Source organism: Cryphonectria parasitica, assembly GCF_011745365.1.
Source record: "Cryphonectria parasitica EP155 unplaced genomic scaffold M406scaffold_1, whole genome shotgun sequence".
Taxonomy (NCBI): Eukaryota; Fungi; Ascomycota; class Sordariomycetes; order Diaporthales; family Cryphonectriaceae; genus Cryphonectria; species Cryphonectria parasitica.
Genome location: NW_024468909.1, coordinates 5,329,647 through 5,350,486, shown reverse-complemented (window position 1 = coordinate 5,350,486; position 20,840 = coordinate 5,329,647). Strand labels below are relative to the sequence as shown.

Genomic DNA, 20,840 nt, shown 5'->3' with positions numbered 1-20,840 from the left:
CATGGGACCCCCCCTTTTCTTGCAGACTCGAGCAGCGCGCTCATTCTCGGCTCTCCTGGTCTTCCTTCTGGAATTTCGCCAGCAGACAACTCCTTTTACGTCCAGATTCTGCTGCGGCTGCTGCTGCTACTGCTCTCGCTGACGACGACAGGTGCCGACCTCAAGAGATCCTCGTCCTGAAGGCCCACCTGCAGCTTGTTACAGGCTCTCGTTTCCTCGTCCTCGTCCCTACGACCAGGGGGGTGGATAACATCATCGGGCACCGAACTGCACCATATCCAGGCTCTCTCTTGTCTGATCTGCGACTTTCTGTTCGCCGTGCTTGATGTCTTTACGAAATCGTGCGTCAGTCTCTTGCTGCATGGCGTCCAGGTTGCGTCACCCTTGAGCAGAGAAGGGCCTGTTTCAACACCCGTGTGTGGACACCATTACCTCGGGTAACCAGTCATGTTATGCTGCTGAAAGCTTGGGAACCGGTGGCTCGACCACCAGGACCCTGAAGATTTACCCGTCTTCCCCCCTCCCCCCCCTCCTTTCCCCATCTCCCCTCCTTTGCAAGTCTGGCGTGGCGGCCGTCTACAGCAATATGTTGCACGCTGCTACCAAGAATCTCTTTCGCCTTCAGACTTGCCACAACGCGCTTGTGGTTCAAGCTGCTTTTTTGTCATGACGTTTTCACCAGGAATAGTAGACGGGCAAGCTGTCTTTTGTCGAGTAAGTCTACCATACGACGAGCTATCATTCCTCACTGTCCATGATCTGTTGTTTGCTGGGGGCTGCCCGTGGTTCTCCACCGAGCAAAGCGGGTTGCAGCGGACCGCCTTTCAACTTAACCCCTCGCCTCACACGCTAGAACGATTCGGAGACGACTCAGAAGCTGGCACAGAAGCCTGCTTCACACCCACTTCTCCCGCCGACCAGAGACGCACACTGACGCTCAGTACCGCGCCATCCCGCTCTTGTGACTGCGCGAAGAGGCCTGTTCGCTTGAGTCCCCACCAATCGTCAGCTCCTGGCCCGCACCATCCTGCATCTTAGTCCGTCCGCTGCGGGCGGACGAATAGCTTGTTTGTTGCGTGGTGACGTGACCAACTGCAAGCCACATCCAGCAAAGCACAACACAAAGAAGGCGTACTATCTATGTTCTGATCTCACAAGAGGAGGGATTATCGATTGAGCTTCTTGCTGTCTCGCGCTGCTAACCAGATCCAGCCCCGCTTTTCACTGCTGGTGAGAAGACGACGACAGTTAGCCCAGGTTGTGCGGACGATATGCCTGGCCGGCTCTCTCCGTCTACTCTATTCTTTTCTCTGCCTCTCTCTCCCTGTCTCTCCCTGTCTCTTGTCTTTCACCTTTCCGACTCGGCCGAGCAGGCTGCGCGCTGCTGCGAGTTGCAATTCCTGTAGTCGTCCAGCACCCACAAAAACATTGTAACAACGGCCCACAGACTTTCACGCACATACTACAGTGTGCGCAGTACGGTAAAGTACAGTGCTCCCACCCTGTCACCTGCTGAGTAAATGCCGGGCTGAACGGAGCCGAGACTGCTATAGACTCCTATGGTATAATGATCCACATAGGTAAGTGTGTGACCAGACGAGAGTGGGTTTTTTCCCTCCCTTTTTCTGGTCATCTTTTTTGTTTTGACTGTGCACTGGTAGGGCTTTCCGGCAAAATTTCACGAGATCTTTCCGATGATCTGATGGAATCCTAGCCTCGACCATGGTACTGTGGTACTTTACTAGTTCAGAATTGTTGCAGAAACGAACAGTCCGCGGGTCCAACCATCCGCTTTCCTTGGCTAGTGAGTATCAAACTGGTGTCAAGAATGGAACGTTGCAATCTGCACGCTATGCCAATGCTGGGTCAGTGCAGGGGAGCGTTCCCACCAATCGGGCTGTGTGCTTCAACCTCATCCCTCGAGATTGTCTTCTCATGTCGCCCCAGGCGATGAGCTCATTTTCCTCCTTTGCTCAAGTTCTATTCTCACCATGAGAAAGACTTCTAAGAAATGACAACAAAACAGTGGAACGAATGAAGTCCAGCATACGTTAAGGCCTCATCACTCGTAAAGCAACAGAGGTATGACACGCTCTCGAGACCTGGCGTTAGCCACCATGCGGCCGGAGTGGCCCACTGGAACACCTATCGAGGGCGGAGCCCGCGGACGGGCTGGTGGCTTCCTGCAGCCGCGCGCGCCCCGCAGTCGAACCCCCACTGGCGAGGCTGGAGGCAAGGCTTCCACTGGCTCGTGCACATCACTCAGCGACGGTGGTGCTTGCTTGGAGGCAGTATGATGATTGCATTCCGCCTGGATAGCACAGCCATTCTCGTGATAACAAGATTGTTGACAATAACCAAAGTGGCTTCTTGCTATGATCGGAAGGCGAGATGGCCTGGAGTGGACCCTGGGGACTCTCACTCGGGGTATCGGGGACCCTGGAATTCCAACCTCGTGTGCTCACTCGATATAGCTGTTCCAGTACCGACCCTGCATGACATCACTCTGGGTCACGTCCTGCCTCACACTGAGCAGGCACAGCACAACTGACTACCGTCGGAGAGACGAGACCAGACTGGACCAGACTGGACCCGACCCGACTTGTTGGCTGACGCTGAAAATGATAGGGCGGCCCATGGACCTCGCTTGCGATGCGGCAGGACGACAGAGGTGCAGCTGGCGAGGATTGAGCCCCCTTGGGCGTGGGGGTCGTCCTCAGACGCCTCCATCTGCCCTGTACCCAGGTCAAGAGCTGTACGTGCTGCACTCCCCATATCCATCCACCCTTGCGGCAATTGTGTGGCTGGAGCGGTCGGTTGACCTTCCCTTGAGGCTAAAGACGTGCTATGCCATGCCATGCCATGCTATATCTGGCACTGCACAAAGCAACAACAGCGGCCCAGTCTGATGTGCATTCAACCCTTACTGACGCCTTGCCGCATCACACATCTTTTCTTGGGCCCAAGCAGCGGCCTCTCGGCTCTCATAATCCGTGTCATATACAAAGAAGAAGAAAATACCTTTCCAGCAGCTGACGAAGCTGACAGCTCACCTCGACCTGTCATAAGGGGCGGGGAAGAGAGAGAGAGAGAGAGAGAAAAGGACCGCCGGCTCGCGTCGAGCCGGTGTATGTGCTCCGGCGCTTCTATGCTGGCTGGCTGATGAGTTTCGAAAAGGTGACTTGTAAGAATTCGGCAATACGAGGTTGTCAATGCCCAATGGATCAGCTTGAGTTATAAATGACACTTGTTTCTATGGCCACCGGATCTGTCCAGCTGAGACTGTTCGCGGTTACACAACCGAGATCAGCGGACCAACGCCTCGACTTGCTGGGGGAGCTTGCAGCCACACTTGAATTCACATAATATAAGAGAAGGAAGGAAAAGGATATATCATAGTCGAGTACTTTTCCAACAGACCAACCGGGCCGTCAGCCGTGTGAGACGAGCTGGAAAGTTCCGGACGGACGCTTGCAACAGTGCCCCACGGTCACCCACGGACGGCCCTCGGACAGCGCTCGGCTTCCTGTAGGATCCAACTGAGCTGCAGAGACATGGCTACGGTACGCAAAACTCACCGACGGCGAGGGTTTCCAAGTTGAACAGGCCTAAGTTTTATTGTTGTGGCTTTCGCCTTGTTCGAAACCGCCGAGCGCGGTGCATTTTCCAGTCACTTGTCGATGGTCGCGTACTATCTATAGTATCCACCGGTCACAGACCGGGGGCGGCCCTCGGTGGGCCTCTTTTCCCAGGGGCTAAGCAAACATGTGAAAGCGCCATCCACCATTAGTCCTTAGAACTATGGCTTACTTTATTCACTAAATTTACATGAAATACAGGAGAAAATGGGCTCGTTCTCCGCATTGTACGCTGGGTGGTTCGGTTCGCGCGCCAAGGTGGTGTGACAAATCCTGCACGTACCTAGGCGAGGAGAACCTGGGAAACCTGACAACTGACAACGCGCCGCCCGAGGTGCAGCTGTGCTGGCGTAACACTGGGCTGATGAATTATCTGCCTCAAAAACGATGTTGGACTGCCCTCTCGTCATAATGCTCTTAGGCAGGCAAGATCACTACTGTAATTGTGGAGGATGGAGACCGGGAGGAGGGGGGCAGGTTCCGCAAAAGTTCTTTTCTTTTCTTTATTTTCCCACCGTCCTCACCGACGTCTCGGGTGGGCAAAGCCGAAGGGTTGGGCCGACGGCAGATGAAGGCGGCGCGACAAGGGTGGGGGACTTTTGGCCTTTTTTGCCCGGTACCTTGCGCCAACTTCCAACTTTACGAGCAGTTAATTTTGTATTGCGGTGGACACACGGCCGCCTGACCGACTGCATGAAATCCATTCATGCTGATCAAGCGCGCGCTGTATGGGTCACCATCGACAGGGGCGAACAAAGTCAGGTACGTGAAAGCTCATTCACACACACACACACACACACACACACACACACGTACACACACCATCGCTACCCATCACGAGATTCACGGCAATCCGTCTTCCCATGGAGTTCGAACGAGTTTTCTCCCAAAAGTTGCAGGCTGCAGCGATAAGGCAGAGTTCGGCCGACGGAAGATGGGCAAATTTGCTGCAGCGCCTGCGTTCTGTCGCCATGACTTGCATTTTGTGAGAGAGAGGGAGGTGGGGGGCAGCGAGATCGAAGAGGTCCGCCCATACTTGGTATGGGTGCTTTGCCTGGCTCGAACAAGATGATTTCCAGATTGCTAGACCAAGAATCCCGCAGCATCGGCTAGAAACGAAGTGTTCCTATCGGGTAGAGGCGATCACAGCGACCCATATTGCATAGTATGGTAATAGCAACACCAACGAAACATGACAAGTGTGGACCGGTTCTGGCTCCTCCCAATGAAGAAGTCCAAGCAAGCTGCTGAATCAACAGAGAGAAAGCTGACCGGTTCACAGATATCCTACATCTGCTCTGCCTTCCTGCTGTAAACCACAGGTCTGCACAAAGGAACTATAATTGCCACGGCTTGCGTGACGAGCCGTGTAGCCAGTGCGAACCTGGCAGATCGCTCGGGGTGATCCTTTTTCTCACCCTTTTATGACGGGATCATCCAAAATGTGTGTGTGTGAGTATGTGTGTATAGGTGCAGGTGTGTAGGCCTTTTGAGAAGAGGCAGACGCGTCTGCCTCCACCACATCTGGCTGTGATCATCTCCTGTGCTGCCACTTGGCCAGCCAGTCCTGACCAGGCGGCGCAGCAAATGCGATGTGACAGTCTGTTGGCTCGAGCATCCATCACCTGAACTAGCAGAGATCTGGCTGCAGCTTGCAGCCTTTGACTTGGTGTGGGTGACTTGCAGAAGAGATATGCAGTAACGTTCCAGGAAGGGGGGAGGGGAGGGGAAATCCTCTCACCTTTCAGCAGAGCCAGCAGTCTCAGGCATCAAGATATCATGCATGTATGAAGAGAGAGAAAGAGAGAGAGCAGGGGGGAGGGGGGCAACAGACTTTCAAGGCACCTGTCTGATCAACACCTCTCACTACGTATGCGTGTGGTGTGATCGAGCTGATCACTGCTCTCGACGTCGAGACCAAAGTGCCAGAGGCTTGCAGAGGGGCAGGGCTGGCCCTGAGGTCCGTGGCTACTCGTTCTCAAAGGACCCTGTATTCTGCCTGGTGGACCAACCATTTCTGGCCTTTTGTGCTACGAGGTTGTTGCTTCTCCGAGGACTTGCTCACCTTGGGAAGTGATCCACACATATGACTTGGTAGTCCTAGCGCTCACCTACGTCGCGCGCGTTGGAAACCCATGTCAGACTCGGATATATCTTGTGGTATACACGACAGCTCACCTCAGAACACTATCTCTCTCCATCCCACCTGGATTTGCTGCTCCTCCTCATCCTCCTTCCTCCTTCACCCTGTTCCATATCCGAAGAGGTGAAGCGTCAATAGCACGGTAACGTCGCTATAGTATCTTGGACAGAACCTTCCCCCCCCCCCCCCCCCGCGGCTCTTCCCTTCCTAAGACATCGTGCTTCGTCCTCATCTCCCATGGTAGGGTCTTTCTGGGTAGTCATAACCATAACGGACTACTGAAAAGCGACATGAGATATCACGCTGCTGAGTGGCTGACCATACATGACCCAAAAATGGGCCCATTCATGTCCTCCCTCGCTTACTGCCCCGCCCCTTTCCTCGACGTCAAACTATCGTCAAACTTTTTTTTTCCCGGCCTCAAGCCGCAACAGAAACCCCCACGTCAAAGTACTAGACCATCCATCAGTCAGTCAGTGAGCCGATGGTCCCTTTTCTCTACAATACCCCCAACCTCTTCTTTCTTTACCCGCTCGCACACCCAACGAGGGGGGGAGGAGGGGACTGGGATACTTTGCCGCCCCCCGCCCCCCCCTCAAGGTCTTCTCCCGATCCGATGTATGCCCGTCTACCGTGTCTTTGAACCCCGAAAATCCACTTCGGCGGTGACCACCATTTACACCATCACCAAATTACACCACCCTGTTTTCTAGACCCTTGCCTTGTCTGACTCTTTGGATCTCGCTTTATGTATATGAGAGAGTGAGATGTGGGGGGGGGGGGGAGGGTGTGTATAATTGTAAGTGTAAAATCCCATATACGACTAGTGTAGTAAGGCACATACCTACATCCAGACATCCATCACACAGCAGAGAGTCAGATATCTCTCAGCAGGAGCAAGCACATCGCGACACAACACAACACAACACAACACACGAGACCATGCCACTACATAATCGACCCCTCCTTTGACCGTGTGAAAACCCCGTCACACCGAGGGAAGACGAAGGAAACCAGAGGTACTATCCACATCAGCACCTCCTTCCCCCTTCCTGGCTCCACCCAAGCCTGTCCCTCTTACCGCGGACACCCCCCCCCTCCTCCTTCTCCCCCCACCTTTCCCTTCTCCCCATACCCCTTACGACGTACCTACTTCCGAAGTATCGTGTGAGTAGGATCGTCTGGTGCACCTGCATTTAGTGTCATGTGTAAATGTGGAGGTTGAGATTGTGGAAAGACGAGGGAACATGCATGGAAGGACAAAATATCAGGGCAGGGTGGGCAAGGAGGAAAGGGGGGAGGGTTGCGCTTGGTGCGGGCGTCGGAAAAGGGCACGTATTTGGGCTGCTGATGGGGGAGTGTTGTAGATTGTAGTGCGGAGAGCCTATTGTGATTTTACTTTCCTCCCTGTCGCACGTGGTCCGTCAGTGAAAGTGTTGTGGTCGAGGCTGTGAGGAAGAGGACGAAGAGAAAATGGGCGATGAGATGAGGGATGCCCAGTGTGAAGCCGGAGCAGAAGAAGGACCGAGAGGGCCGGGGGGGGGGGGGGGAAGTGGCCCTTGTGTGCTGGCCTGACCAAGCAGGCTGGAGGGCAAAAACCAAATTTCAACAAGAGAAAGAAATCAAGAAAAAAAAAATTACATCCGTGACTGGGCTGTCCTGGCTACCTTGTTCTGCCCCAGAGCCTGATGCAGTCGGCCACCCCCCCCCCCCCCCTTTCTCCCTCCCCCAGGTGACCACGAATCTGGATGCCTTCCAACTAGTCGGGCAAAACAACCACCCGTGGGCCCATGGGGACCAGGTTCTGGCGCCGTAGTGTGTGTGTGCGTGTGTATCTAGAGCTTGTCGTCCAGTGGGATCCACAACGCAACAGAAACAACGACCATCACAGTGTTCCCACCTAACTTTTGACTGATTCACCTGCAGATTCGAAGAGGGGGGGGGGGGGGTGGAATGATCACGGAGGTGGGCTTTGCTGCGAGTGCCGACTCAGCCCATACTGACTGACGACGCGTCCTGGGCTACCCGGCGAGGATGCCAGCCCTCCGAAGGGGATCGGCCTCTCCGTGTGGCTTCCTTTTTCTTTCCTCTTATGATGTCAATGGACGGAGGGAGGGAGGGAGAGGGAGATCCATGATGATACACACATCGCACGTTTTCAGGAAAAGGACAAAACCTCTGGGAATCATGGCCATTCACCAAGCGGGTAGCCATGTGGTTGTGGCCAGGCTTCCTACCATTGTGGAGCCTCGTGGTGTTCCTGGCCCCCATTCCCTCCTCTTGTCGGCTGTTTTTTTCCCCCTCTCTCTCCTGCTTTGGAAAAGCTCCTGCGCGTCTGTCTTGTCTTGTCTTGTCTGTCTGTCTGTTTGTTCCTGTCTGTTCCGTTCCGGGTACCGAAGGATACCACGATGTGGAAGCACGATAGTTTTTGTTGCGTGACTCGCCTTCGCCGGCTGGGCATGTATGGGACAACAAGAATACCGCAAACATGGTATCATTCGTCTTCTTCCTTGCTTCTATATACATACAATTATAAGAGCCCTCTACCCACAAATCGAGCTGACGACAGATAGGTGACATCGGCGAGACCGTGGTCGGGCGGCTGCACTGTGCACGAACTTGCTACTTCTTTCAAAGTACGACGGGTTTCGTGATGAGGGGCGAAAGCAGGCTCACGCGGCAACACGGCCTCTCCGTGTGGATGATCTCTTCGGTTCTCTCTCTCATCTCCCTCCAGGGCCAAGGTTCGTCGAAGCCTCAGTCCTGGTCGGTGCCTCGACGGCGCCGATAAGCCGGGCGCAAGAATGGAGAAGACATCATCCGCTGGTGCCGTTCCAGTCGCCTTGCGTGGCCAAAGGGAGCCAGGAAGGCAACACGGCGGTTGATCATTCGAGAAGAAAAAAAAAGACAAGACGATCCCCCACCCAGTCCCTCACTTCTCTTCTCACGCCCTCAGGTTCTGCCTCTTTCTCCCTTTTCCTGCTCTTCTCTCCTCTCAGTGGCCACTGGCAGCGGCTAACATGACGGCAGAAGCGGGGATCTACTCTGGCTTGATGGCGATCTCGTCCAGGATGGGCTTCTCGAGCGATTCTGGCTTGGTGGTGCTGGCCCAGCGGCCCTTGACGGTGCCGTCGCGGCCAATGAGGAATTTCTCAAAGTTCCACTTGACCATCTGGATGCCCATGATGCCAGGCTTCTCCTTCTTGAGCCACTTGTACAGATCGCTGGCGCCGTCGCCGTTGACGTCGATCTTGCCCATGATGGGGAAGGAGACGCCGTAGTTGACCTGGCAGAAGGACTGGATATCGTCGTTGGTGCCGGGCTCCTGGCCGCCGAACTGGTTGCAGGGGAAGCCCAGAATGACAAAGTCGTCTGGGTGCTTCTCCTTGATGTCCTTCCAGAGCTTCTCGAGCCCCGCGTACTGGGGCGTGAAGCCGCACTTGGAGGCGGTGTTGACGACGAGCACGACCTTGCCCTTGTACTCGGACAGGGGCTTCTCCTCGCCCTTCTCTGTGGAGTGAGGTTGTATCTGTTAGCCACACATGTACACAGCTGGTACCCAATTCGCCACCACTTGTCTGGGGCGTCTGGTGATGAAATCTGGACGGGGAGGGGCAGAAGAAACATGGGTTGCTGCTGAAGATCTGGTGGTTCACTCGTCTGCGCGCAGGGACGAGAAAGGCAGGTGGAAGAGAGGGACGGGGCAAAGCGAGGTGCGAATGAGGAAGGACAGCGGTGTTCCAGCTCGACGCCGTAGCAATGTAGAGGCGAGGGCGAGGCAAGCTGTGGTTCAGGTCTGGAGGATGGTGCTTACTGTCAGGGACCTTGAAGTCGTAAAAGCTGGTTGCTGAGGCCATTGTTGCAAGGCTACGATATCTGGGACCTGTTATGGATGGTACCGAGGCAGTTGTAGACTTGTGACAGTCTTGTTGTTGTTGTCGATGGTGACGAAGATGTTGGTGATAATGATGATGATGATGATGACGGTGATAACAATAAGGATGCTGGGCAGCGAGGTTGTTGTGCTGGCAGAAGTCGGGAGATTGTGGTGCCCGCGCGGTGGTGGCGAGAGTAACGGCGCAAAGCCTAATATTTGTACGACAAACGCCGAAGGTTCCAGCACAGCGCAGGCCGAGGTTAGTAGCCAATGGTCGCATTGAGGATTTGTCAGGCACACAGCCGCGCACCGGTTGGGACTGAGGAATGCGACTTGGGGGGGTGTTGATGGAGTCAAATCCAGGCACTAGACCGGCTAGCAAAGCCTGACTGAGCCTGACAAGAGTTGTGTTTTCCGTGTTTTCCGTGTTTCAGTCCACTTTGGGGCATCACAGCCGTCTTGTCCCTATGCCAACAGTCTGACACGAGGATTGCTATGCATTCTCACTCAGATCCCAAGGTCGTCCCCACTATGCCCAGCGATCAGATCAGCTTTTGCTATCAAGCCTCGGTGGCCCAGAAGGAGACCCCCAAATTATGGGCCCCTCTTGATCTGCAAACAGCCTAGCTGAGGCGGGTGGGCGGGTTCCTGAATTCCCTCATTCCCTTGAAAAGATCCTACCATGTAGTCTTACCGGCCATCCCAAATTGATCCTGAGGCTGTGCCAGTGAGTGCTCTGAGTGTATGCCAATCATATGACAAATTGTCATTCCACTTCCCATCGGGATGTCGGTTCTCCTGCTGGCTTTGATGTGTATGGTGTTGCAAAGCTGTTTCAAGAGAAAGTCGTTGCAATTGAGATGAGAGAAGAGACAGCCCCGCAGGGCACCACAGCTGGGGCTGGTGAGCAGCAGGGGGGCCTACTATGGTACATACAGAGGGACACAGAGAGAGGTGAGGGGCTCCTTCCCAGCGGATCGTTGCTGGTTGGCATGAGATGGCGGGGTAGCTTTGTTGATAAGCTGATAAGACACCATCCCCTCATGTTTACTACCCACAGTAGCATTCAAGACAACCAAGTGCCATTCCATGCCGACGTCACAATTCACTTCCTTGTGACAAATTATGCATTGAGGGCACAATAATGTTATTATTTTGTGCTGTTACTGAAGCCTAAGTGTCATTACTGGCCTTTAAAATATGGCAATATCTTTTGTCATAGCTCTATTGGCAGAGTTGAAATGAGTATTGTTTACTTGTACCCCTCATTAGCCTAAGCAACAACCCCATCCTTCCTCTTCTCAATTAACAAGCCAACACTGCGCCTTCCTTAGGCTTGTTCGTCTGTTTTCCCCTGCTGAGGTTGAAACATGGATGTACCCCAGACAAAGCATATACTCATCGTCGGTATGTGCCTGACCTTAAGACCTCTCATTCGATTCTTTTCTCTCTCTCTCTCTCTCTCTCTCTCTCTCACAAAAATATTTCAGTCTTCCCAGTTTTCAAAACAGAAAGATCACATATCTGCTGGTCATTGTTCTCCATGGACTGCACTGCGACTAACCTGAATACTTGAAAATCAGGTGGTGGAGTTATTGGCTCAACAACAGCTTATTACTTGACCCGCCACCCCAACTTCGACCCCTCGAAACATACAATCACCCTCCTTGAAGCCACCTCGATAGCAGCAGGCGCCTCAGGCAGAGCAGGTGGTCTGCTGGCCCTATGGGCCTACCCAGAGTGTCTGGTCCCGCTGTCATACCGTCTTCACAGGGAACTGGCCGAAGAACACGGCGGGGCTGAGAAATGGGGCTACCGCCGTGTCAAGTGCGGGACCATAGGCGCCGTTGTGAGGCCGGCTGATCTAGAGGAGGCAAGAAAAGCGGCCCAAGGCGCATCCACAGACACACCAACTCTAACACAGGTTGAGACAGCAGCACCGCCTGCATCAGAGCCTGAAGGGGCTTCTCGGGAGACCAATGGAGACACCAAAGGCGCAGCATCAGAGCCGTCACTGGTATCAGCAACAGCAGCATCGAGTATAGCCAGCAGACCTGACCAGAGCGAGGTCAAGATTGAGAGTGGCACCCAGGCTGGGCCAGGCGAGGAACGGCCAGCAGCAGCCAGGGAGGGAAAAGAGTGGGAGAAGCTGCCCAAACAAGACGCGGCCGCAACCTCGCTCCTGTCCGACTCGGCCCTGCCGCCCGACCTCGACTGGATCGACCCCAAGCTCGTCCAGTATTATGAAGAGATGGGCCGCCGTGGATTCACCGAGACAGCTCAGGTGCACCCCTTCCATTTCACAACCGCCATCGCCGACCTCGCCCGCGCCGCAGGGGTCGACATCCGACTGGGTGCCAAATTCACCGGTGTCAAACCTGCCGAGCCAGCTTCCTCCTCCCCCTCCCCAGGCCTTCTGAGCGTCGAGTATGAGGACCGCGCCCACGGTGAGGCGATCAGGACCGTTGACGGTGTGACGGATGTGATTGTCGCCGCGGGACCGTGGACGGGCGGGTTGCTGCCGCGGAGCAAGGTGGAGGGCCTGCGCGCTCACAGCATCGTGTTCGAGGCGGATGTGACGCCATACGCCGTCTTCACGGACATCCAGCTGCCGGCCGACTATGTGCCCGAGCACAGGGCAAGGGCGGGTCAGAAACGAAAGCACAAGGGGAATGTGGACCCGGAGGTATATGCAAGGCCATTTGGGGAGGTCTACGCCTGTGGTCAGTTGCCATCGCTGTCTTCTCTTTACTCTCTGTCCATCATTCTCTCTCAGGTTGGCTGACGGAATATCTTCATGCTCCCGTTCCAGGCGAGCCCGACAAGACCATCCCCCTCCCGTCGACCGCAGACCAAGTCCAGACCGACCAAGCCCAGTGCGACGACCTGGCCGCCTATCTGGCCACCATCTCCCCCACCCTTGCCGCCGCGCCCATCCGCGCCCGCCAGGCCTGCTACCTCCCGCAGCACGTGCGCTTCGGCACCGAGCGCGGCCCGCTCGTTGGACCAACCTCGACGCCTGGCGTATGGGTGGCCTCGGGTCATACCTGTTGGGGCATCCAGAATGGGCCTGCGACGGGGTACCTCATGGCAGAGTGGGTTCTCGACGGGGCGGCGAGGGCAGCGGATATTGATGTTTTGCATCCTGCCAAGTTTAAGGTGTGAGGGAGAAGGCGATGTGAGCTATGGACGGGTGGGGGGGAGGAAGACAAAAGCTATCGAGACTTAGAATCGTCGACAGGGAACGAGGAGGGAGAAGACCTGGCAGGCCATGATTGGTCTAGCCAACATCGAACAATGAGGATCTATCTACCTGGTTTGCGATGCGGCTCGAACTGACACCGGTCGCTCCAACACTTTGCTGTAGGGTAATTTTTTCTCTCTTCAGTTCTTTTTCTAACTTCTTCTTTCCAGTCTCAAAAAGATAGACACGGGCGGGGCATCCTTATGATGATCTCTACACAGTGCACGGCGTCTCAGAAACCGCAACAGCAAGCAGCAGCAGCACATGCAATCAAAATAGATAATTGGTGACGACAATACGTCCTTATAACGCGATATAGTCCTTATTTCATCAGACAGGCAAAGCCTCTTCGTCTCGACTTGTCTATGTACATTGATTAAAACCACCCTTAGTCTATCTTGCGGCTTTCTCTTGACTCATAGGAGAGAGTTTGAAAGGGACAACGAACAACCAAAACAATCCAAGAAGACTTGTGTGCAGGCGCCGAAGGGACCGTCAGGGCCCCAATGCGTTACGTGGAAATATGTGGAGAGAGAGAGAGAGAGAGAGAGAGCGTGTGTGGATAGGTGGGTATGGATGGGTGGAAGAGAAGGGAAGGCGGAGGAAAAGAGTGTGAGAGAGAAAGAGAGAGAAAGAGCCTCCTATACGATCCGACCTCCCTCGCCGTGGTACGTCTGTGGTTCGCTTCCAAGCGGGAGAGGGGGGGCAACAAGAGGGAGATGTGCCGGCAAGAGCAGCAGGCCCGGGGGGACCCACTCGTATCTCACTCTTTCACTCTTCACAGCGACTTCTCGATATCCATGGCCTCCTTGATGCCGTCCGCGATGGCCTGGACCCTCACGTCCTCCAGCCTCCTCAGCGGCCTGCGGCCCCAGCCGCCGTAGCCAAAGTAGCTCTGGATGGCCTGCTTGGTGCCGGGGACGGCGGCCTTGGTGAGGACCCAGTCGCACTTGCTGAGGACCTTTTGCAGGGCCTCGGCCTCGTCCCGCTTGCCCTGGGCGTAGAGGGTCCACACGCGCACGCAGAGCTTGGGCATGACGTTGGCGCCGCCGGCGATGATGCCGCTGCCGCCGCTGATGAGGGTCTGGGTGGTGAAGTCGCAGATGCCGCCAAAGGCCATGTAGCCGCTGCCCTCGGACCAGGGGGTCTTGGCGTCGGTGGCCAGGGCGACGCGGGTCAGCTTGCCCGTGTTGCCGCAGGTGAACTTGGTGCCGACGATGTTGGGGTGCTGGGCGAGCTTGATCAGCAGGTCCGAGTCCATGTCGATGCCGGCGACGGCGCCGGGGTAGTTGTACAGGATGAGCGGGAGGGGCGACTCGTCGGCCACGGCGGTGAAGTAGCCATAGACGGCCTCCTCGTCCATGAGGCCGCGGAAGTAGGAAGGAGGCAGCAGGAGGACGTAGTCGCCGCCGGCCTGGGCGGACAGCTTGCACAGCTCGACGGTGCCCTTGACGGAGCCCTCGGTGGCGCCCACCACGATGGGCGTGTCCTTGAAGCCGGCCTCGTCCAGGGCCTCGCGGGTGGCGGTCGTCACGGCGAGCTTCTCCTCACGTGTGCAGTGCGCCGCCTCGCCGTTGGAGCCCATCACCACGAGACCTGCCAGGCCGTCCCTCGCCAGCCGGGCTGCGTGCTTCTTGATGGTAGGGATGTCAAGCTCCTCCGTGTCTGGGTCGAAGAAGGTCATGGTCGGGGCGTAAATGCCGCAGGGCAGCACCCGGCGGGTTGATGTCGTGTGTCCATTAGGAATAGACATATTGATGGATTTTGTATAGGGACAGGGGTGGAGGAGGAGGAGAGAGAATGGAGGGAATGGGATGGGGACGTATCTGTTGTTTCTGCGCGGGAGGTTACTGCTGACAGAAGAGAAGAACGACGAGGAGGAGGATGATTAAAAAGGAAGCGATGCTGTCTTCTTCTTTGAAAGGTTGGAGACCTCTTTGAAGGAGGGGGAGGGGAGAAGGGCCTGAGGGATTACGAGGGAGAAAGCCAGAGACACAAACCTTGTTATATATATGCCCAAGAGTGCTTTCGTCTCTTTCTCGACGGGCACGTTAGACGTCTTTTCCATGAGCTAATAATTTGCCGGGCCGGTAGCGGGGACAGCAGGAAGGTTTGAGGTCCCATTTGGAGTGGGTGATCGTAAGGACATTGGCCCGAGAGCAGGGAGCGAGCCACATCAGGTTACCACACGTGCCATCTTCGACAAGCACTACTAATACATACCACTTAGCACTGCTTACTATGACTAGAGTCCGGATGAGACAGAGACGGAGAGGAAAAAGATTTCGTTACTGACGGTGGTAGCAGGGATGAGAGAAGGCCATCGAAGGATGTGAGGAACACGGGCCCTCAGCCTAAGGACGCGTGGGGTCGTATCCAGGGCCCTCGCTCCGGAGCAAAACGGGACCGCTGTGTAAAGTACAAGGGGTGAAGTCGATGACCCGTTGCAGCCTTCAGATCTCCTGATCCTCGGAAGGCGAGGAAGATGAGGGCATATCGGCGACAATTACTCCATTCAGACCAGGGTCTGGCTGCTTGTGATGCGTGGACGAGAAAGAGAGAGAGGCCGGAGCCAGTAACCGGGGTCTGATGAAAGATGTCCAGGAGAACTGAGAGAGACACAGAGAGACAAGGGCTAGTCGGTGCCCCGGTTTGCTGCAGGAGAAATAGGCTCGGGTTGCACGACAGATGGAAAACGAGATGTTTGCCATGTATGGTCGTACCGCTAGCAACATGCCATTTGAGGTACCAGGCCGATCGGGGAGAGGGTCATGCGACGTCCAGTAGCCGTTCCCCGGTGAGAAAAAGCCGCCCGTCAGCTTCTCAGCACCGCCCCAGCGTCCAGCCCCCTCCTCGATTCGATGTCAAGATCTGTCGTGGCACCTGTCTTGTAGAAGCTGTGTATGTGTATGTGTGGACCTGATTGGACTATAAATAAACCGTGAGACTGACATGTCAGACGTCTTTTCCCTCTCCCCTCAGGTTGAAAAGAGTGAGGCCTTCTTGGTCTGCTAATGTCCTTGCTGCCATGTCTTGAGGCTGTCTCCAGGCGGCCCCGCGCCGAGGTGGGGATCCATCTCCATCTTTTTGAGCATAAGACAAACGGCAAAAAGGCGGGACCTCGAACAAGGTCTGGAGGACAGGATAGGCAGGCGGTGGTTCGAATATTGTGTACGAATGTAACCATCGTCTGCTACTCATCATGAGACGATGAACCTATCATGTTGAAAGAATAATTTCTTTGGCCAGACCAGTCCAGGCAAGAAAAGACAAAATAATTCAGAGAAAAATCCATGATAGCGGAGGCAATTTAAGGCGGGCGTCATTTCTCCGCCGTGTGACTTCGGGTAGTCTCGCGATGGCATCTTGATATGACCGTCTCGACTGCCGTGAGCTCCTTTGGATGAGTGAGTGGACACAGACAGACACACACCACACACACGCAGTTGGCGAGAAAAAAGTCGAGAGGGTCATCAGGAAGGAGACCTTGAGTGGACGGAAGATTGGCGGGGATGATTCTTCCGCCAATAAAAACCCATCAAAAGGACTAAAATGTCATGTTGCCGGAGGTGAGTTTTTCGGCCGAGCCAGGGCAGACCTTTTTTCTTTCTTCTTTCTTGGTCTTCTTTCTCTCCTTCCCTGTTCCCTTAATTTTAGCCGGGTTTTTTTCCCCCCAATACTCTGGTGTGGTGTGAGTCTGGTCTGATGGTTGTGGCCAATTCAAATGGTAATCATTGTCATGTGAAAGCTGTCGACAGGAAATGTTTGTCTGCTGGTGGATGCAGTGGAAATACGTTCAAGTTGAAAAGAAGAGGGGGGAACGGAGAGCGGGCCAGGGTAGGAAAGAATGATACCCCAGTTTGAACATTAGCCTGGCAGGTACAACCCATGTCCATGTCTCCTTCTGTTCTTCTCTCGCGGGGCAATGAGACGTGGGGGCGGGGCATCAATTTAGGGCGGGGAACGCCCACCCTTTTCTTGCACTTGCCCTCAACATCGTGACATCGACCTTTGCTTACATTAGCCTTGTTTGGTATTACTTCCCTCGTTCTTTTTCTCCTTCTTCTGCTTCTTCTCGATATTGTCTAAAAGAGCAGGAATACTGTGACCTCTGAGATGGGCAGAGTCTCCAGACAGTCACTGTGTCTGTGACTTTGGCAAGGTAATATTATGACACCTTGGGAAAGAAGAAGACAAGAGTGAGCACATGCTGGTGTCATGTCACCATACCTTTTTGTGGATCTGATCAGACCAGGGGAACCAGAACCAGGGTCCGGTCTTCGGCAGCATTTCTTCCAGGAGCGACAATGCTGGACAATGTCCTATGCTCACACACTCTCTCTTTTCCCTGTGAGGGAATCACGAGGCTGCTTGGCTGATGTGTATGAATAGTAACCAGATGGTGATCTGATGCGAGTTACTGTTGAGCTTTAACATTATCATCGTGATCACCGTCCATTTCTCGTGTTGAGATGCTTTGTTATGATGACGAGAAAAGTCGAGTCTAAATAGTACATACTGTACATAATACTTGGTTCACGGACGTAGAAGAAGAAATGAACGAACCAGCTTGGGAACCCCCCTGCTCCACTCAGCAGCTATTTGGCCCTGGCGAATAGCTCCAATCCAAATGCCCCTCTATTGCCCCCCTCCATCAATTTCTCCGATGTGAACCTACTTAGAGTGAGCTGTGAGCTGCTGAGCTTCTGCAACACCTGTCGTTGTCGTCGTCGCATGCCACCAAACTCACTTACCTCCAATTTGTTTCTCTTCTATCTCCCCTCCCACACCTCAATTAATTCAATCACAATAGCACGACGGTACATATTGCCGTAAAGAAAAGAAGACCATGGAGCCTCTCAATGTGTTGATGGTGAGTGTTCCCAAAATGTATGAGTATCCGCATAGAATAGAACACACTTTCTCTAACTCATTCTGGATTCAACACAGGTCGGTACTGGTGAGTACACCACAGGCTTTGTTGGCGGTGGTGCCTCCGGGTCAGATAAGAAGGTCGGAGTCGTCGGACTGTCCCTTTTCGACTTGCGCAGGCGAGGCAAGGTCGGAAATCTGGGCATGGTCGGTGTCAACGGAAAGAAGTACCCAGCTATTCGTGAGTCCTCCTGCACGGAACCCACCCCGAGGCAGCATGAGAAAGAGAGAGAGAGAGAGAGAAAGAGGACGACGTGCTGACACGCGCAATATCCTTCCCCAGGTGAGCATCTTCACAAGAATATCACCCAGGTCTACAACAACCTGGACACCTCGTTCGACTCGTACCCAGACAACGAGACTGTCGACCCTGAGTCCTACAAGAAGGCCATCGACGCCCTCCAGAAGGGCGACGCCATCACCATCTTCACGCCGGACCCCACGCACTATCCCATTGCCCTGTACGCCATCGAGCGCGGCATCCACGTGCTCATCACCAAGCCTGCCGTGAAGCTCCTCGCCGACCACGTCCGCCTCATCGAGGCCGCTGAGAAGCACGGCGTCTACGTCTACATCGAGCACCACAAGCGCTATGACCCGGCCTACTCGGACGCCCGCTTCCGCGCCCAGAAGCTCGGCGATTTCAATTACTTCTACAGCTACATGAGTCAGCCCAAGTCCCAGCTCGAGACCTTCAAGTCCTGGGCTGGCGTCGACTCTGATATCAGCTACTACCTCAACTCCCACCACATCGACGTGTGCGAGTCCATGGTCACCCAGCTCGGCTACGTCCCTGTCAAGGTCTCCGCCTCCGCCTCCAAGGGTGTCGCCACGAGCCTCGGCTGCAACGAGAAAACTGAGGACACCATCTCCCTCCTCGTGCACTGGGAGAAGCCTGACGAGCCGGGCAAGCATGCCACCGGTGTCTACACCGCCTCCTGGACCGCCCCGCAAAAGGCTGGCGTCCACTCCAACCAGTACTTTCACTACCTCGCCGCCAATGGCGAAATTCGCATCGACCAGGCCAAGCGCGGCTACGACGTCGCCGACGACGCTGCCGGCCAGCTCATGTGGTACAACCCCTTCTACATGCGCTATGCGCCAGACGAGGATGGGAACTTTAACGGCCAGACGGGATACGGGTATGTATTTGTTTTTCCGTTTTTTTTTCCTCCTTTTTTGTGGAGGGGGAGGCAGGGCCCAAATTTACTGCTCTTTCCCGTTCTCCTCGTCATTGTCGCCGTCGTTCTTTAACCATGTATCTATGCTGACTCTCTTTTTCTAGTTATATTTCGCTGGAGAAGTTCGTGGATGGCTGCCGTGCGGTGAACTCCAAGTCGTTAACGACCAAGGACCTGGATGGCAAGGGTCTTCCTACACTGAGGAATACCATCGCCACGACGGCCATCTTGGAGGCAGGCAGGAGAAGTATCGATGAGAATCGCGAGGTGAAGATCGAGTCTAAGGATGGCCAGTGGAAGTTGGTCTAATTAGGCCTAAGAGAAGGGGAAGAGGAGGGTGAATCAAGTTCAAAATTGTCTCCAAAAGAGAAAAAATAATTCATCGCGTCAAACATTCCTTCAGTGCTTGCAATGGAGCATGTCTCTTTCCAGTATCCTCTCCTCTGCCTTAATTGTAAGTTTATGTTAAACCAAGCACTGATATATTATCACGTGTAGCTGAATTTGTGCTCCAGCCCAAACACCTCGACACCATATTATCGACAGCCGTATGATACATGTATATAATTGACTATGTGAGTCTTGTCTTGCTTTTATATACAAGTCCTCTTCAATAAAATATATACAAAGAACGCAACAAGCCGGCCCCCCCTGTTCAGTGCTCCGAGCGCCTTGGCTCAAGCATCAGCATAGCAGACACACTGCTCCCAGTCCGCCGTCGCCGCACTAGGGCACGTCACCGACTCAAAAGTAACAATAGGGTTATCCCCCAGAATCTCGCCCAGCGCCGACGAGCTGGCCATGATATCAAAGTGGTACTCGTACCCAAACTCGTTGGTCCCGCCCACGACAGGGCACCACTCGGCATTGCCCGAGTTGGGGCACAGGTTCGTCACCATGACCACGATGCTCTCGCCCGTGGCGCCGCCCGTGCCCTGCCCGCTGGGCGCCTCGCCCGTCGACGTCAGCTCGTAGCAGACGCCGCAGCCGGCACCGCACCATGTCGCGTCCGATGTGTCGAAGAGGGCCTGCGAGCCCGCCGCCGTGTATACGCCGCTGGAAATGCCGGCCTGCCAGCTGAAGAGGCCGCTGGTGGTGCCGCAGCCGCAGGCTCCTTCTTGGCCGTCGTAGTAGCGCTGGAGAGAAGAGGGGAGGAGCATTTGGTTAGCAGGATGTTTTCTTGCTTGGATTAGGTGAGAAGTAGGTAGAGGTGGGTGTGTAGGGTGGGGCGGTGTCGGAAGAAGCAGAGGAGCAAAAGGTAGGAAAACATGTCAGATCTCTTGAGGGAGCATAGTCTAGGGTAGGCAGTGTGTCGAGGAATGCTTGCGAGAGGTCTTCATCTGGGAGATGCTCTAATGGTCCCGTTTGGGGGGGGGGGGGGTGGAGAGCGTGTATTGGAAAAAGCTGGAGCTCACAGTGGTAGTAGCTGAGCCGCTGAGGGCAGCCGCAGCCGCAGCGCCGCCCAGAGTGATGATGGCCGAAGTCTTCATATTTGGTCGAGGGAGTTGGTAGTAGGCAATACACAAGGGACGCAGAGGACGGAGTGTATAGTCTTGAAGGAGGATGACTGCTTGCAGCTGGAACCTAGAGAACAAGATCTTCACTGCATCTTAGGAGAGAGGCCCTCTTTTATATATCAAGAAGCTCCACAAGACTCCTTATACTCCCTGCAGCAGTCGCCTCCCATTCCACCCACTCAACGACAACGTCCTGCTCTCATCTGACCGCCTACGGATTTGTCGGTCGATTGCCCACACCTTGCCCCCTCCCATCCCACCATAACTGTGCCACAGCACGGATGTAAGGGGGATGAACAAATTCCAAT

The 20,840-nt window shown here is 54.8% G+C and overlaps 5 protein-coding genes across 5 annotated transcripts; 2 read left to right on the top strand and 3 right to left on the bottom strand.

Annotated features, from left to right (window-relative positions):
• Nucleotides 1–8,260: 8,260 nt before the first annotated feature.
• On the bottom strand, nt 8,261–9,819 carry M406DRAFT_96955 (uncharacterized protein). Its single transcript, XM_040926346.1, has 2 exons — nt 9,596–9,819; nt 8,261–9,291 (listed from the first exon to the last, which is right to left on the bottom strand). The coding sequence occupies exons 1-2, from the start codon at nt 9,636–9,638 to the stop codon at nt 8,822–8,824; spliced, it is 513 nt and encodes a 170-aa protein (XP_040781791.1). The 5' UTR covers nt 9,639–9,819; the 3' UTR covers nt 8,261–8,821.
• Nucleotides 9,820–11,028: 1,209 nt separating this feature from the next.
• M406DRAFT_336407 (FAD dependent oxidoreductase) lies at nt 11,029–12,823 on the top strand (the record flags this gene model as incomplete). Its single annotated transcript, XM_040921144.1, has 3 exons — nt 11,029–11,065; nt 11,242–12,381; nt 12,471–12,823. 3 exons carry the CDS (start codon nt 11,029–11,031, stop codon nt 12,821–12,823), a joined length of 1,530 nt encoding a protein of 509 aa, XP_040781790.1.
• An 857-nt stretch (nt 12,824–13,680) lies between these two features.
• Nucleotides 13,681–14,655, bottom strand: M406DRAFT_326247 (aldolase; the record flags this gene model as incomplete). Its single annotated transcript, XM_040920058.1, has 1 exon — nt 13,681–14,655. One exon carries the CDS (start codon nt 14,653–14,655, stop codon nt 13,681–13,683), a length of 975 nt encoding a protein of 324 aa, XP_040781789.1.
• Nucleotides 14,656–17,647: 2,992 nt separating this feature from the next.
• Nucleotides 17,648–19,404, top strand: M406DRAFT_272129 (NAD(P)-binding protein). Its single transcript, XM_040918139.1, has 4 exons — nt 17,648–17,775; nt 17,853–18,015; nt 18,118–18,976; nt 19,120–19,404. Exons 1-4 carry the CDS (start codon nt 17,752–17,754, stop codon nt 19,322–19,324), a joined length of 1,251 nt encoding a protein of 416 aa, XP_040781788.1. The 5' UTR covers nt 17,648–17,751; the 3' UTR covers nt 19,325–19,404.
• Nucleotides 19,405–19,692: 288 nt separating this feature from the next.
• M406DRAFT_349413 (family 45 glycoside hydrolase) lies at nt 19,693–20,567 on the bottom strand (the record flags this gene model as incomplete). The annotated part of the gene is made up of 2 exons (XM_040922467.1): nt 20,431–20,567; nt 19,693–20,151 (listed from the first exon to the last, which is right to left on the bottom strand). The coding sequence occupies exons 1-2, from the start codon at nt 20,503–20,505 to the stop codon at nt 19,693–19,695; spliced, it is 534 nt and encodes a 177-aa protein (XP_040782397.1). The 5' UTR covers nt 20,506–20,567.
• Nucleotides 20,568–20,840: the final 273 nt, after the last annotated feature.

Bases quoted from the DNA above. Each gene is read 5' to 3' on its own strand.
- M406DRAFT_96955 (XM_040926346.1), bottom strand. From the start codon at position 9,638: ATGGCCTCAGCAACCAGCTTTTACGACTTCAAGGTCCCTGACA. The intron at 9,292-9,595 runs GTAAGCACCATC...CTCACTCCACAG, and splicing joins CGACTTCAAGGTCCCTGACA to AGAAGGGCGAGGAGAAGCCC.
- M406DRAFT_272129 (XM_040918139.1), top strand. From the start codon at position 17,752: ATGGAGCCTCTCAATGTGTTGATG. The intron at 18,016-18,117 runs GTGAGTCCTCCT...ATCCTTCCCCAG, and splicing joins AAAGAAGTACCCAGCTATTC to GTGAGCATCTTCACAAGAAT. The intron at 18,977-19,119 runs GTATGTATTTGT...CTCTTTTTCTAG, and splicing joins AACGGCCAGACGGGATACGG to TTATATTTCGCTGGAGAAGT.